At 42.5% G+C, this 12,838-nt stretch overlaps 1 protein-coding gene across 2 annotated transcripts in view; it reads left to right on the top strand.

Annotated features, from left to right (window-relative positions):
* RUFY1 (RUN and FYVE domain containing 1) overlaps positions 1–12,838 on the top strand; it is a 66,533-nt gene that overhangs the window by 31,155 nt on the left and 22,540 nt on the right. For both annotated transcript variants that reach the window (XM_002688485.6, XM_005208390.4), the window contains exons 8-11: positions 3,855–3,924; positions 7,518–7,619; positions 8,471–8,587; positions 9,043–9,210. In XM_002688485.6, the coding sequence (XP_002688531.1) occupies positions 3,855–3,924; positions 7,518–7,619; positions 8,471–8,587; positions 9,043–9,210 (457 nt within the window). The remainder of the gene's footprint in view (positions 1–3,854; positions 3,925–7,517; positions 7,620–8,470; positions 8,588–9,042; positions 9,211–12,838) is intronic.

Below are 12,838 nucleotides of genomic sequence, written 5' to 3'. Positions count from 1 at the left end.
GAGTTTCAGCTTCAACATCAGTCCTACCAATGAACACCCAGGACTGATCTCCTTTAGAATGGACTGGTTGGATCTCCCTGCAGTCCAAGGGACTCTCAAGAGTCTTCTCCAACACCACAGTTCAAAAGCATCAATTCTTCGGTGCTCAGCTTTCTTTATAGTCCAACTCTCATATCCATACATGACCACTGGAAAAGTCATAGCCTTGACTAGACAGACCTTTGTTGGCAAAGTAATATCTCTGCTTTTGAATATGCTATCTAGGTTGGTCATAACTTTCCTTCCAAGGAGTAAGCATCTTTTAATTTCATGGCTGCAGTCACCATCTGCAGTGATTTTGGAGCTCAGAAAAATAAAGTTTTCCACTATTTCCCCATCTATTTGCCATGAAGTGATGGGACCAGATTCCATGATCTTAGTTTTCTGAATGTTGAGCTTTAAGCCAACTTTTTCACTCTCCTCTTTCACTTTCATCAAGAGGCTCTTTAGTTTTTCTTCATTTTCTGCATAAGGGTGGTATCATCTGCATTTCTGAGGTTATTGATATTTCTCCCTGCAATCTTGATTCCAGCTTGTGCTTCATCCAGCCCAGCATTTATCATGATGTACTCTGCTTATAAGTTAAATAAGCAGGGTGGCAATGTACAGCCTTGACGTACTCCTTTTCCTATTTGGAACCAGTCTGTTGTTCCATGTCCAGTTCTAACTGTTGCTTCTTGACCTGCATACAGGTTTCTCAAGAGGCAGATCAGGTGGTCTGGTATTCCCATCTCTTTCAGAATTTTCCACAGTTTATTGTGATCCACACAGTCAAAGGCTTTGGCATAGTCAATAAAGCAGAAATAGATGTTTTTCTGGAACTCTCTTGCTTTTTCGATGATCCATGGGATGTTGGTAGTTTGAGCTCTGGTTCCTCTGCCTTTTCTAAAACCAGCTTGAACATCTGGAAGTTCATGGTTCACGTACTGCTGAAGCCTGGCTTGGAGAATTTTGAGCATTACTTCACTAGCATGTGAGATGAGTGCAATTGTGCGGTAGTTTGAGCATTCTTTGGCATTCCCTTTCTTTGGGATTGGAATGAAAACTGACCTTTTCCCGTCCTGTGGCCACTGCTGAGTTTTCCAAATTTGCTGGCATATTGAGTGCAGCACTTTCACAGCATCATCTTCTAGCATTTGAAATAGCTCAACTGGAATTCCATCACATCCACTAGCTTTGTTCTTAGTGATGCTTCCTAAGGCACACATGACTTCACATTCCAGGATGTCTGGCTCTAGGTGAGTGATCACACCATTGTGATTATCTGGGTCGGGAAGATCTTTTTTGTGTAGTTCTTCTGTGTATTCTTGCCACCTCTTCTTAATATTTTCTACTTCTGTTAGGTCCCTACCATTTCTGTCCTTTATTGAGCCCATCTTTGCATGAAATGTTCCCTTGGTATCTCTAATTTTCTGAAGAGATCTCTAGTCTTTCCCATGCTATTGTTTTCCTCTATTTCTTTACATTGATCACTGAGGAAGGCTTTCTTATCTCTCCTTGCTATTCTTTGGAACTCTGCATTTAAATGGGTATATCTTTCCTTTTCTCCTTTGCTTTTCGCTTCCCTTCTTTTCACAGCTATTTGTAAGGCCTCCTCAGACAGCCATTTTGCTTTTTTGCGTTTCTTTTCCATGGGGATGGTCTTGATTCCTGTCTCCTGTACAGTGTTACGAACCTCCGTCCATAGTTCATCAGGCACTCTATCAGATCTAGTCCCTTAAATCTATTTCTCACTTCCACTGTATAGTCATAAGGGATTTGATTTAGGTCATACCTGAATGGTCTAGTGGTTTTCTCCACTTTCTTCAATTTCAGTCTGAATTTGGCAATAAGGAGTTCATGATCTGAGCCACAGTCAGCTCCCGGTCTTGTTTTTGCTGACTGTATAGAGCTTCTCCATCTTTGGCTGCAAAGAATATAATCAATCTGATTTTGGTGTCAACCATCTGGTGATGTCCATGTGTAGAGTCTTCTCTTGTGTTGTTGGAAGAGGGTGTTTGCTATGACCAGTGCATTCTCTTGGCAGAACTCTATTAGCCTTTGCCCTGCTTCATTCTGTACTCCAAGGCCAAATTTGCCTGTTACTCCAGGTGTTTCTTGACTTCCTATTTTTGCATTCCAGTCCCCTATAATGAAAAGGACATCTTTTTTGGGTGTTAGTTCTAGGTCTTGTAGGTCATCATAGAACCGTTCAGCTTCTTCAGCGTTACTGGTCGGGACATATACTTGGATTACCGTGATATTGAATGGTTTGCCTTGGAAATGAACAGAGATCATTCTGTCGTTTTTGAGATTGCATCCGAATACTGCATTTCAGACTCTTTTGTTGACCATGATGGCTACTCCATTTCTTCTGAGGTATTCCTGCCCACAATAGTAAATATAATGGTCATCTGAGTTAAATTCACCCATTCCAGTCCATTTTAGTTCGCTGATTCCTAGAATGTCGACGTTCACTCTTGCCATCTCATTTGACCACTTCCAGTTTGCTTTGATTCATGGACCTGACATTCCAGGTTCCTATGCAATATTGCTCTTTACAGCATCAGACCTTGCTTCTATCACCAGTCACATCCGCAGCTGGGTATTGTTTTTGCTTTGGCTCCATCCCTTCATTCTTTCTGGAGTTATTTCTCCACTGATCTCCAGTAGTATACTGGGCACCTACTGACCTGGGGAGTTCCTCTTTCAGTATCCTATCATTTTGCCTTTTCATACTGTTCATGGGGTTCTCAAGGGAAGAATACTGAAGTGGTTTGCCATTCCCTTCTCCAGTGAGGATAGTCTCCTCTTGAGGATATATCTTTTTTGGCAATTTATGTTTTTTAAGATTTGTTCTAAGATATATGTTTGGAAATTTATGTTTCCTAAGAAAAAAATAGCAATTTATTAGTACTTTGTGAGTTATATAGTCAGTACAGAATTGAACATGCCATACTCTTTAAACTTGTAATTCCTTCCATATCTTTTGTTTTGTTGCCATTTTCATTTTGTGTCAATTTGTATTTTTATCTTTCTCCCACCCAATTCCTGAACCTTGGTTCACTAGCCTTGAAAGATTTGGCTCTTGGTACCCACCCCCTCAATCGCAAAAAACATCAGTTTTTGGGAGTAGGATCTGTTGCCTAAAAGTGCAGATTCTAGATCCAGACTTCCTGGGTTCATAGGGGTATGAACTTAGTGAGTTTTTCAATGTAAAGTTACAGTTTCCTCATCTGTAATACAGATTAACAATAAAATTTGCCTCACAGAATTGTGGGGAGGATTACATAAGTTGATGCATTTAAAATGCTTAGACCAAAAGAGAGCCTGGTACATTGTCCAAAAAGAAAATTACTACTATTATTGTTGTAGCTATTGTTGTTGTTTATGAAGTCTACACTAGCTTTTTGTGTATTTTTCAGTATGAAGGTAGAGCATGTTACTTAAAGAGTATGTGAAAAATGGGACAAAGTATAAAAAAGATTTAAAAATCAACTTTGATCCTAGTGCCCAAAAGTACCAATATCTTGTTATGACTGTTACTTTAGATGTATGACTGCCAGGGCATTTTGGCTCCCATCTATTGTGTTGGGAGAAACTCTTGTTTTCTTTCCAGTTGGCTAAAAAACAATGGGTAGCATATTTGGGGAAGAAAACATTGAAAACTTTTCAATTAATATACATATATATTTAGAATCCTCATCTATGAGTTAATTGGAAACCCTTTGACTCCATTTCATACAGGAAATCTGAAACTCTCTATTCTCATTGTTTACAAATTGGGAAGACAGCCTTCATAGGTTCACATTTACTTAATATTTTCTGTTTTACAGCTGCACAGTTGGGGATCTTCAAACCAAGATAGATGGCTTGGAGAAGACTAATTCAAAGCTTCAAGAAGAGGTTTGTAACTTCCTGAAATGCTTAAGCCAGAATGACCCCAGGCTAAGAGAAATGGTATGGTTGGTATATCTGACCAGAGCTGCTCACTGGCAGGAATGGGAAGTGCTAACCTTGGGTGGAGCTGCAGACAGGGCGGGCACTCTCAGAATTTCACATCCTCAGAATGTCTGTGTTCTGCGCTGGCCAGGGCTCCCGTGAGCCAGTGCAGCTGATCGCGAGCCAGCTCTCGGGGACTTCGGTTTCATCGCGCCACAGTGGCTCAGAGGAGACAAGTGCAGGTCCTGTTGTGAACGTGCTGTTCTCTTCCTCTTTTACCACCCGTCCTGTGATGTTTGTGTCTCCCTGCTGTCGGAAGGCGCAGGCTCTGCCACGGGGTGGAAGTACCCTTACCCGCCCCTTTGGTGTTTTGGCCTTGCTGGCGCGTGGAGCCAGTCTCCCCACAGTGTGGTCTTTCTCTGCCTTCTCACTAGGAAGAGAGAGAATAAAAGGCCAGGAAGAAGGAGGGCTGAGGCCGAGGAAGAGGCTTGCTGCCCGCACCCGGCCGTCCGCTTGGTGGACACAGCTCGTCTCCTACTAGCAGGAGCGGGGTGCGTGCCCACAGGTAGCGGTCCCTGGCTGCCCGGCCCCCCCAGCTCTCACTGGGAAGGAGAGGCCGCGAGAGCGGCCGGAGGACAGCTGCCCGTGGCTTGGGGCAGGTCACAGCCGGGAGGAGTCGCAGAGCACGCCTGTTAGTAAGGACTCCAGTGGAAGGCTCACTGCAGACTTCCTATACTCTTCTCAGGGCCATGACCGGAACAGCTTTCAGGAGAGGAGCTCAGATTTGTGAGAGGAGGCAGAAATTCAAAGATGAGCATCACAGGAGAGACTTCATCGCATTTAGAACTGAAGCACTCAAATTCCTCTGGGGATGGAGTGGGCCTTTGGGTCTCTCTTTCCTCATCTCCAAATTGGGTGATAAGTCATACCTTACAATAGTGTTGTATAGATTAAATTAGGTTAATACCATATAAACGTGCCTTGCCTGATACTTGGCATGTAGAGGCGCTCAAAGAGACCTTAGTTGCTTTTAGAACAAGCAGATTCACTCTTTGTTCTCCCAGATGAGGCGGCATGCTTTGTTTTTGTTGTTGTTGTTGTTTTAGGGTTTTTTTAATCATTTTTATTGAAGTATAGTTGGTTTATAATGTTATGTTAGTTTCAGGTATACAGCGAAGTGAATTAGTTATATAAATACATACATCCACGCTTTAGATTCTTTTCCCGTATAGACCATTGCATAGTATTGAGTAGAGTTCCCTGTGCTCTACAGTGGGTCCTGATTAGTTAACTATTTTATATAGCAGTGTGCTTATGTTAGTCTCAGTCTTTCAGTTTATCCCTTTCCTCCCCCTTTTACCCCTGGGAACCATAGGTTTGTTTTCATCTGGAACTCTTTCCATTTTGTATATAAGTTCATTTGTACCCGTTTTTTAGTTTCTACATATAAACAATATCATGTGACGTTTGTCTTTCTCTATCTGACTTACTTCACTTGTATGACAGTCTCTAGGTCCGTCCATGTTTCTGCAAACTGACATCATTTCATTCTTTTTTATTCCATTGTGTATATGTACCACATCTTCTTTATCCCCTCCTCTGCTGATGCACATTTAGGCTGCCTCTGTGTCCTGGCTGTTGTCAGTAGCGCTGCAGTGAACACTGGGTCCGTGAATCTCACACTCTTGCTTTCTCTGCTGCATGCCCAGGCGTGGCACTGCTGGGTCACGGTAGCTCTAGGAAGAGTTTTTTAAGGAACCTTCACACTGTTCTCCACAGTGGCTGCACCAGTTTACATTCCCACCAACAGCGTAAGAGGGCTTCCTTTATCCACACCCTCCCTGGTATTTGCAGTTTGTAGGCTCTTATGATGGCCATTCTGACCTGTAGTTTTGGTTTGCATTTCTCTAGTAATTAGTGATGTTAATCATCTTTTCATGTGCTTTTTGGCCATCTGCATGTCTTTGGAGAAATGTCTGTTTACATCTTCTACCAATTTGTTGATTGGATTTTTCTTTTTTTAAATACTGAGCTGCACGAGTTGTTCGTATATTTTGGAGATTAATCTCTTATAAGTTACTTTGTTTGCGGATATTTTCTCCCACTCTGAGGGGAGTTGGCACACTTTGAATGAAGGTCTAATTTAGCTTTTGAAACTGAACAACTGGGTTATTTTTTCTTCAAAAGCAAACAGTTGTAATAGAAAATGTGCTTTAGAGAAAAGTACACCTCTCAGTCGGGGTGTGCTCTCTCTATCCTCAGAGAGTAGGACTGGAATTACCATACGGTTTTTTCCTGCTTCTTCCCTTGTAGCAACTAGCACCTCCTTTCAAGCCTTACAGTTTTTAGCTTGGGCACAGAAGTTATGTTTAGAAACCTCAGTCCTGGCTTCTGAGTCTGAGTGGACCTAGATGCATTGACCAAGAGAAGGCTCCCCTTTGCGAATGATGCTAGGAGCATAGCCACACATTGGGACACACGTCTTGCTTCTTTCTCCTTACCCAGCCTCACCTTCTCTCTCGAGGCTGGTTCAGAGTCTGGATAAGGACAAGCTGGTTGGAGCATTCACTCCTTGTCTTTCCTGCTGGCCTCTCTTCAGCAGGTCCACGAAGGGCACCTGCTCCTATATACTTTTCCCTAAACTATGTTAACTCATTCAAGGCAAGGAAGATGTTTTCCTCAGGCACATCTTTAGTGGTTTGGTTGTGATTCTACTCCCACATTCTTTAATTATCTCTCTAGTGATAAGATATACTTTTGCTCATTGGCTAGAAAAACTAAAAAGAGTGGGGGGGAGGGGTAGACAGGAAACCCATAATCCCTTGGCTAAATGACAGCTCTTTTTAACACTTGGATTAAAGTGTCCCCATCTTGTCCTAAAAGTTTTGTTTGTTTGTTTGCTTTTGATTTTCTTCTTAAGCACTTTTAAGTTGTGGGGTTTTTGTTTAGTTTTGTTTTAGGCTGTGCCGTGTGGCATGTGGGGTCTTAGTTCCCCAGCGAGGGATCAAAACCATATCCCCTTCACTGGGACCACCAAGTCTTTACCCCCACCAGGGAGGTCCTTGTGGTGGTGGTTGGTTTTAAACTAGTCATGAGAACATACTCTATAACCTGCTTTATTGTATTATATCATAAATATGTTCTCAAGTCATTAAAAGTTTTTATAAATATTTTAATAACTACTTGTTTCTTTTTTTTGCTCTCACTGTGATTTGTTAAACCATTTCTAGTATTGGACATTCAGGCTGTTTCTAATATTTTGTGTCCGTAAATCTTTGCCCATGTGAAATAGATGGTATATTGTCATTTTTGTGAAAGAGTATCTGGGGAGGGCAGAGATCACTAGGGGCAAGGGTGGGAGAGAGATTTTACTGTCTATGTATTTTTATCTTTGGAATTTTGTGACCGTATTACCTAATTCAAAACAAGGATAAAATACAAAATTTCACATATGTGAAAATGCATTGTCAATTTCGAGGATGCTAAATGTTAGCTTCTGATTTGAGCAGTAAGATTCATTTTGATGTTAAAAAAATATAAAAATCTTTCTTAATAAGCTTTCAGCTGCAACAGACCGAATTTGTTCACTCCAAGAAGAACAGCAACAATTAAGAGAACAAAATGAATTAATTCGTGAGAAAAGTGAAAAAAGCGTAGAGGTGAGAAATGGGCCCTGCGGGCACTCAGACCTGTCCATCACAGACCTCAAGCTTGAAACGTGCAAAGATGCTCTGTTTCAAAGATGCCTTGGTACCCTCATGTCACTCTCAGGCTACCTGGACCACTTGCAGTTTCCCAAGTGCCTCTAGGCCTTTGTAAATGAAAGTTACTGTTCCCTCCTCAGCTTCTCTTGTGCGCCCAGGCCCCTGTGGGGCTGCCCCGGTGCCCAGCGGTGGGCCTGGGCCCTTCTCCTCCTGTGTTCTCATCACTCGTCGCGTCTCCCTCCATTATAGAAGCCATTTGCTGGTTTGTAGAACTGCTGACTTGCAGCCGTCTCACCCAGTGACTTGAGGGTAGAGACCGTATCTGATTCATCTCTAAATTTACCCAGTGCCAACAGTTATGCTAGATAAATATTGAATGGGGACCTTTCCCACTCAGAACAACTTTTCTGTTTTAAGGAAAATTAAACTGTTTCTGAGCCCACCTTTTCAAAAATCTGTTAGTTTGCTTTCATCCTTCAAGTTCAAACACGTTAAAATATCTTTAAAATTTTAACTTTTCTCTATTATTTTAAAAAATAGAAATTAGAAATTATGCTACTTTTTAAAACATATGTGTGGTATATTTTAGCAACTTTTTGACCAGAGATGTATTAATATATCTTTTGTTACTTGAACGTGATTGACCAGAGTGTTTCATTATTCACTTACATAACAAATCGCCAGTCACGGGCATTAGTTTCTGCAATAATTCCCCAGTCAATAATGCGTTAAAATACTTTGTACTTGGCCAGCCCAGTAGTTAGCTTGTTTCTGTAAGCAAACCTGGTGCTCTTGTTTGATCACAGATAACAAAACAAGATACAAAAATTGAACTGGAGACTTACAAGCAGACTCGGCAAGGTCTGGATGAAATGTACAATGATGTGTGGAAGCAGCTGAAGGAGGAGAGGAAAGCCCGTCTGGTGAGTGTGTGGGCCTGAGAGTCGTCAGAAAGATTTCCCACTTCATTCCCTGTAAGCTAACTTCTATCAGCACTTTGCAGACACATGCTTCAGCCTTCTTTAAAATGAATTAGTTTTATGGGAATAAGGCTTTTAACGTGTTAAAAAAAAATTCCTGGAGTGTTCCTCATTGCCACCTACCTACTTTCTGTTGACTTGATGCTGAGCCAGTGTTCACTGTAAAATGAGAAAAGGGGTAAAATTAAATCTAGTTGTGCTCCACACAGACTTGTCTGCATCTCCCTAACCTATTCAGACCTTTGTATTTTCAGCACTGCCCAAAATACAGTATCAGTTAAGTTCATTTCTCTGATCTACTATTAATATTAATACTATTACTACTAATACTAATAGTATTAATAATACTATTATTAATATTACCACTATTAATATTCTCCTTATTCATATCCTTTAAGGAACTAGAAAAAGAACTGGAGTTACAAATTGGAATGAAAACTGAAATGGAAATTGCAATGAAGCTACTAGAAAAGGACACCCATGAAAAGCAGGACACTCTAGTCGCCCTGCGCCAGCAGCTGGAGGAAGTCAAAGCCATTAACTTACAGATGTTTCACAAAGTCCAGGTGGGAATTGGCTTTGTGTCCACATCACACAAAGCCCCGACACAGTGGGCATGGATTCCGTCTTCCAAGTTTGGGCAAGTGACAGTTTGACTTAATGTTGGCCATAACTCGCAGGGCTCATGATATCTGCTTTGGCATCGCCAGACCCCTGTCTGCAGAGTCAGCACAGCATAGCTGGATTCCCCAGGGAAGGACCACCCCCACGTCCCTCTAGTGCTGCTGGAATTCTGGCTTCACCCTCTTTCTCCCTCTGGGCTTCAGATGCCGAAGGCTGAGTCAACACTTGTATCCCTGGTTGGAGCACTGTAAAGAAACGTCCCTCCTGTTTTCTTATTTCCTTTTACCCCCCACCCCACTCCCATCCTCTTTCCTGTAGCTCAATATTCGAAAGCGTTAATCTTTTCATTTGTATTTATCACTCTAAAACGTGTATCGTTTTGAGATACAAATTTTAGTTTCCATCAGTGGTATTTTGCTGTGGCTCTCTTGTTCCTTTCTCTGCCTCGGCGTGACATTTATCTGCGTACTTGTCTGCTGTTGGCTCCTTAACACGGTTTAGCTTCCCAGTGTGTGTACCCACTGCACTTTCCTGCCCAGTGATGGACAAACGATTTTCCTTCACTGTGCTAGCACAAGCCACACCCTGGCAAGCAGTGTACCCATCTCCCTTTGCAACCTGGGAGAATCTCTCTGGCAGACACAATCGTAGTGTCCTCCTAGCCAGACGCTTCTTTCTTCCTTTGTGTTCTTGGTTTGCACAAGTCCAGCCACACAGCTTTCCAGAAGGGCTGCACCAACATACACTCCCTCCAGCTGTGTCATGCGGTTACCTGTATTGTGAGTGAGCGTACAATTGTTTTAATATTCATTTCTCAGTCTAGTGAGCTTGAGCATCCTTTCACATGGCAGTTAGCCATTTATGTTTCCTCTCTGTGGCTTACCTGTTCATACTTTTTGTCCTTTATTTCTTTTGGGTTTTCTGTTTTCCTTGTTGATGAGTAGTAATGTATAGTGTAAATATTAGTCCTTTACTGGTCTACAGATTGTAAGTATCTTCTCCTAGTCATCTACTATCCTTAAGTCCCTAGTTTTGATGTAGTCTAATGTGTTGATTTTTCACATATGGTTAGCACTTTGGGGGCTTCCCTGATAGCTTAGTTGGTAAAGAATCCGCCTGCAATGCAGGAGACCCTGGTTCTATTCCTGGGTCTGGAAGATCCCCTGGAGAAGGGATAGGCTATCCACTTCAGTATTCTTGGGCTTCCCTGTGGCTCAGCTGGTAAAGAATCTGCCTGAAATGCAGGAGACCTGGGTTGGGAAGATCCCCTGGAGAAGGGAACGGCTACCCACTCCAGTATTCTGGCCTGGAGAATTCCATGGACTGTATAGTCCACGCAGTCGCAAAGAGTCAGACACGACTGAGCGACTTTCACTTTCACTTTCTTTCTTTGCACTTTGCTGCTGCTAAGTCGCTTCAGTCATGTCCGACTCTGTGCGACCCCATAGACAGCAGCCCACCAGGCTCCCCCGTCCCTGGGATTCTCCAGGCAAGAGCACTGGAGTGGGTTGCCATTTCCTTCTCCAGTGCATGAAAGTGAAAAGTGAAAGTGAAGTCGCTCAGTTGTGTCTGACTCCCAGGGACCCCATGGACTATAGCCCACCAGGCTCCTCCACCCATGGGATTTTTCCAGGCAAGAGTACTGGAGTGGGGTGCCATTGCCTTCTCCCCTTTGCACTTTGGAGGTTTTGTATTAGAAACTTTCTCGTGCCTAGGTGTCAAAGATAGTCCACACTAGTTGTCTCAACCTTTCACGTTAGGTTTGTACTGTTATCAAGAGTTAGCCTTGGTACATGGCATTACCCAGGGATCCAGTGTTCTTTTTGTCCATATAGTAAACTGCTTCAAGTTCACTTACTGGCGTGTGGTGCCGCCTTCATCATGTGTCAAGTTCCTATGTAAATGAATGGAACTGTCTCTGAGGTCTCTGTTCGGCTTGACGGTTTGTTTATTTTCATTGCCATAGTTTTGCAGTAAGCTTTAACGTCTGGTTGGTTCTGTTAGTTTGCTCTCGCTGCTGTGATAGAACACCACAAACTGAGCGGCTTAACAAGAATCTGCCACCTCACAGTGCTGGAGGCCAGGAGTTTCAGCGTCAGGTATTGGCAGGGGTGGTTTCCTCTGAGGGTTGTGAAAACGTCAGTCCCAGCCATCTGTCCTGGCTTCTGGTGGTTGCTGTCAATTTGGGGGGTTCCCACTTGGAGGAGTTACCACCCCATCTCTGCCTTCATCTTCACACAGCATTTTCCCTGTGTGTGCATGCCTCTGTCCACATCTCCCCTTTGTATAAGGACACCAGTCGTATTGTATTGGGAGCCCACCCAACTCCACTGTGACTTCATCTTAATTAATTATGTCTGCAGTTAGTGACCCTGCTTCCAAATGAGATCCTGAGTCATACTGGGGGTTAGGACTTCAACATAACAGGTTTGGGAGGGATGTGACTCAGTCCATAATGTTGGTCAAGCCTGCCCATGTTTCCCCGTTTTCTCTCTTCATTTTCCGATTGACATCTATTTATAAATGTTTGTTCTTTTTTATCTTCTTTTAAATTGAAGGATAGTTAATTCACAATGTTGTGTTAGTTTCCAGTGTAAAATGACTCTTTTTCAGATTCTTTTCTATTATAGCTTATTATAAATTATTGAATATAGTTCCCTGTGCTATACAGTAGGTCTTGATCTATTTTATATATAGTGATATATATCTGTTAACCATAAATTTCTAATGTATCCCTCCCTACCCCTTTCCCCTTTGGTAACCATAAGTTTTTTCTCCAAGTCTGACTCTGTTTCTCTGTTGTAAATAAGTTCATTTGTATCATTTTTTTTAGATTCCTCATATAAGTGGTATGATATTTGTCTTTGGCTGACTTACTTCACTTACAGTGATAATTTCCAGGTCCATCCATATTCCTACAGATGGCATTATTTCTTTCTTTTTATGGCTCTGTAGGGCTTCCCTGGTGACTTAGTGGTAAAGAATCCACCTGCCAATGCAGGAGACTCAGGTCTGATGCCTGGGTCAGGAAGATCCCTGGAGAAGGAAATGGCTACCCACTCCAGTATTCTTGCCTGGGAAGTCCCATGGACAGAGGAGCTTGGCGGGCTGCAGTCCATGGGGATGCAAGAGAGTCAGACACGACTTAGCAGCTAAACAACAGCGATATTCCATTGTATGTGTGTCTGTATGCACTATATATATATATATACACACACACACCATATCTTCTTTATCCATTCATCTGTCGATATTTTGTTTGCTTCCACGCCATGGCTATTGTAAATAGTGCTGCAATGAACATATATCTTTTTGAATTAGATCGTTCATCTTTTCTAGATGTATGCCCAGGAATGGAATTGCTAGATCTTATGGTAATTGGTACAGATGCTGGAAAACAATATGGAGATTCCTTAAAAAACTAAAAATAGAGTTAACATCAGTTCATTTCAGTTCAGCCACTCAGTCGTGTCCGACTCTGTGCGACCCCGTGAATCACAACACGCCAGGCCTCCCTGTCCATCACCAGCTCCCGGAGTTCACTCAAACTCAGGTTCATCGAGTCGGTGA

The sequence above is a fragment of the Bos taurus genome, chromosome 7 (genome assembly GCF_002263795.3).
Source record: "Bos taurus isolate L1 Dominette 01449 registration number 42190680 breed Hereford chromosome 7, ARS-UCD2.0, whole genome shotgun sequence".
In the NCBI taxonomy this organism is placed as follows: domain Eukaryota; kingdom Metazoa; phylum Chordata; class Mammalia; order Artiodactyla; family Bovidae; genus Bos; species Bos taurus.
The sequence above is the reverse complement of the archived record's forward strand: the minus strand, read 5'-3'. Positions and strand labels throughout refer to the sequence as shown.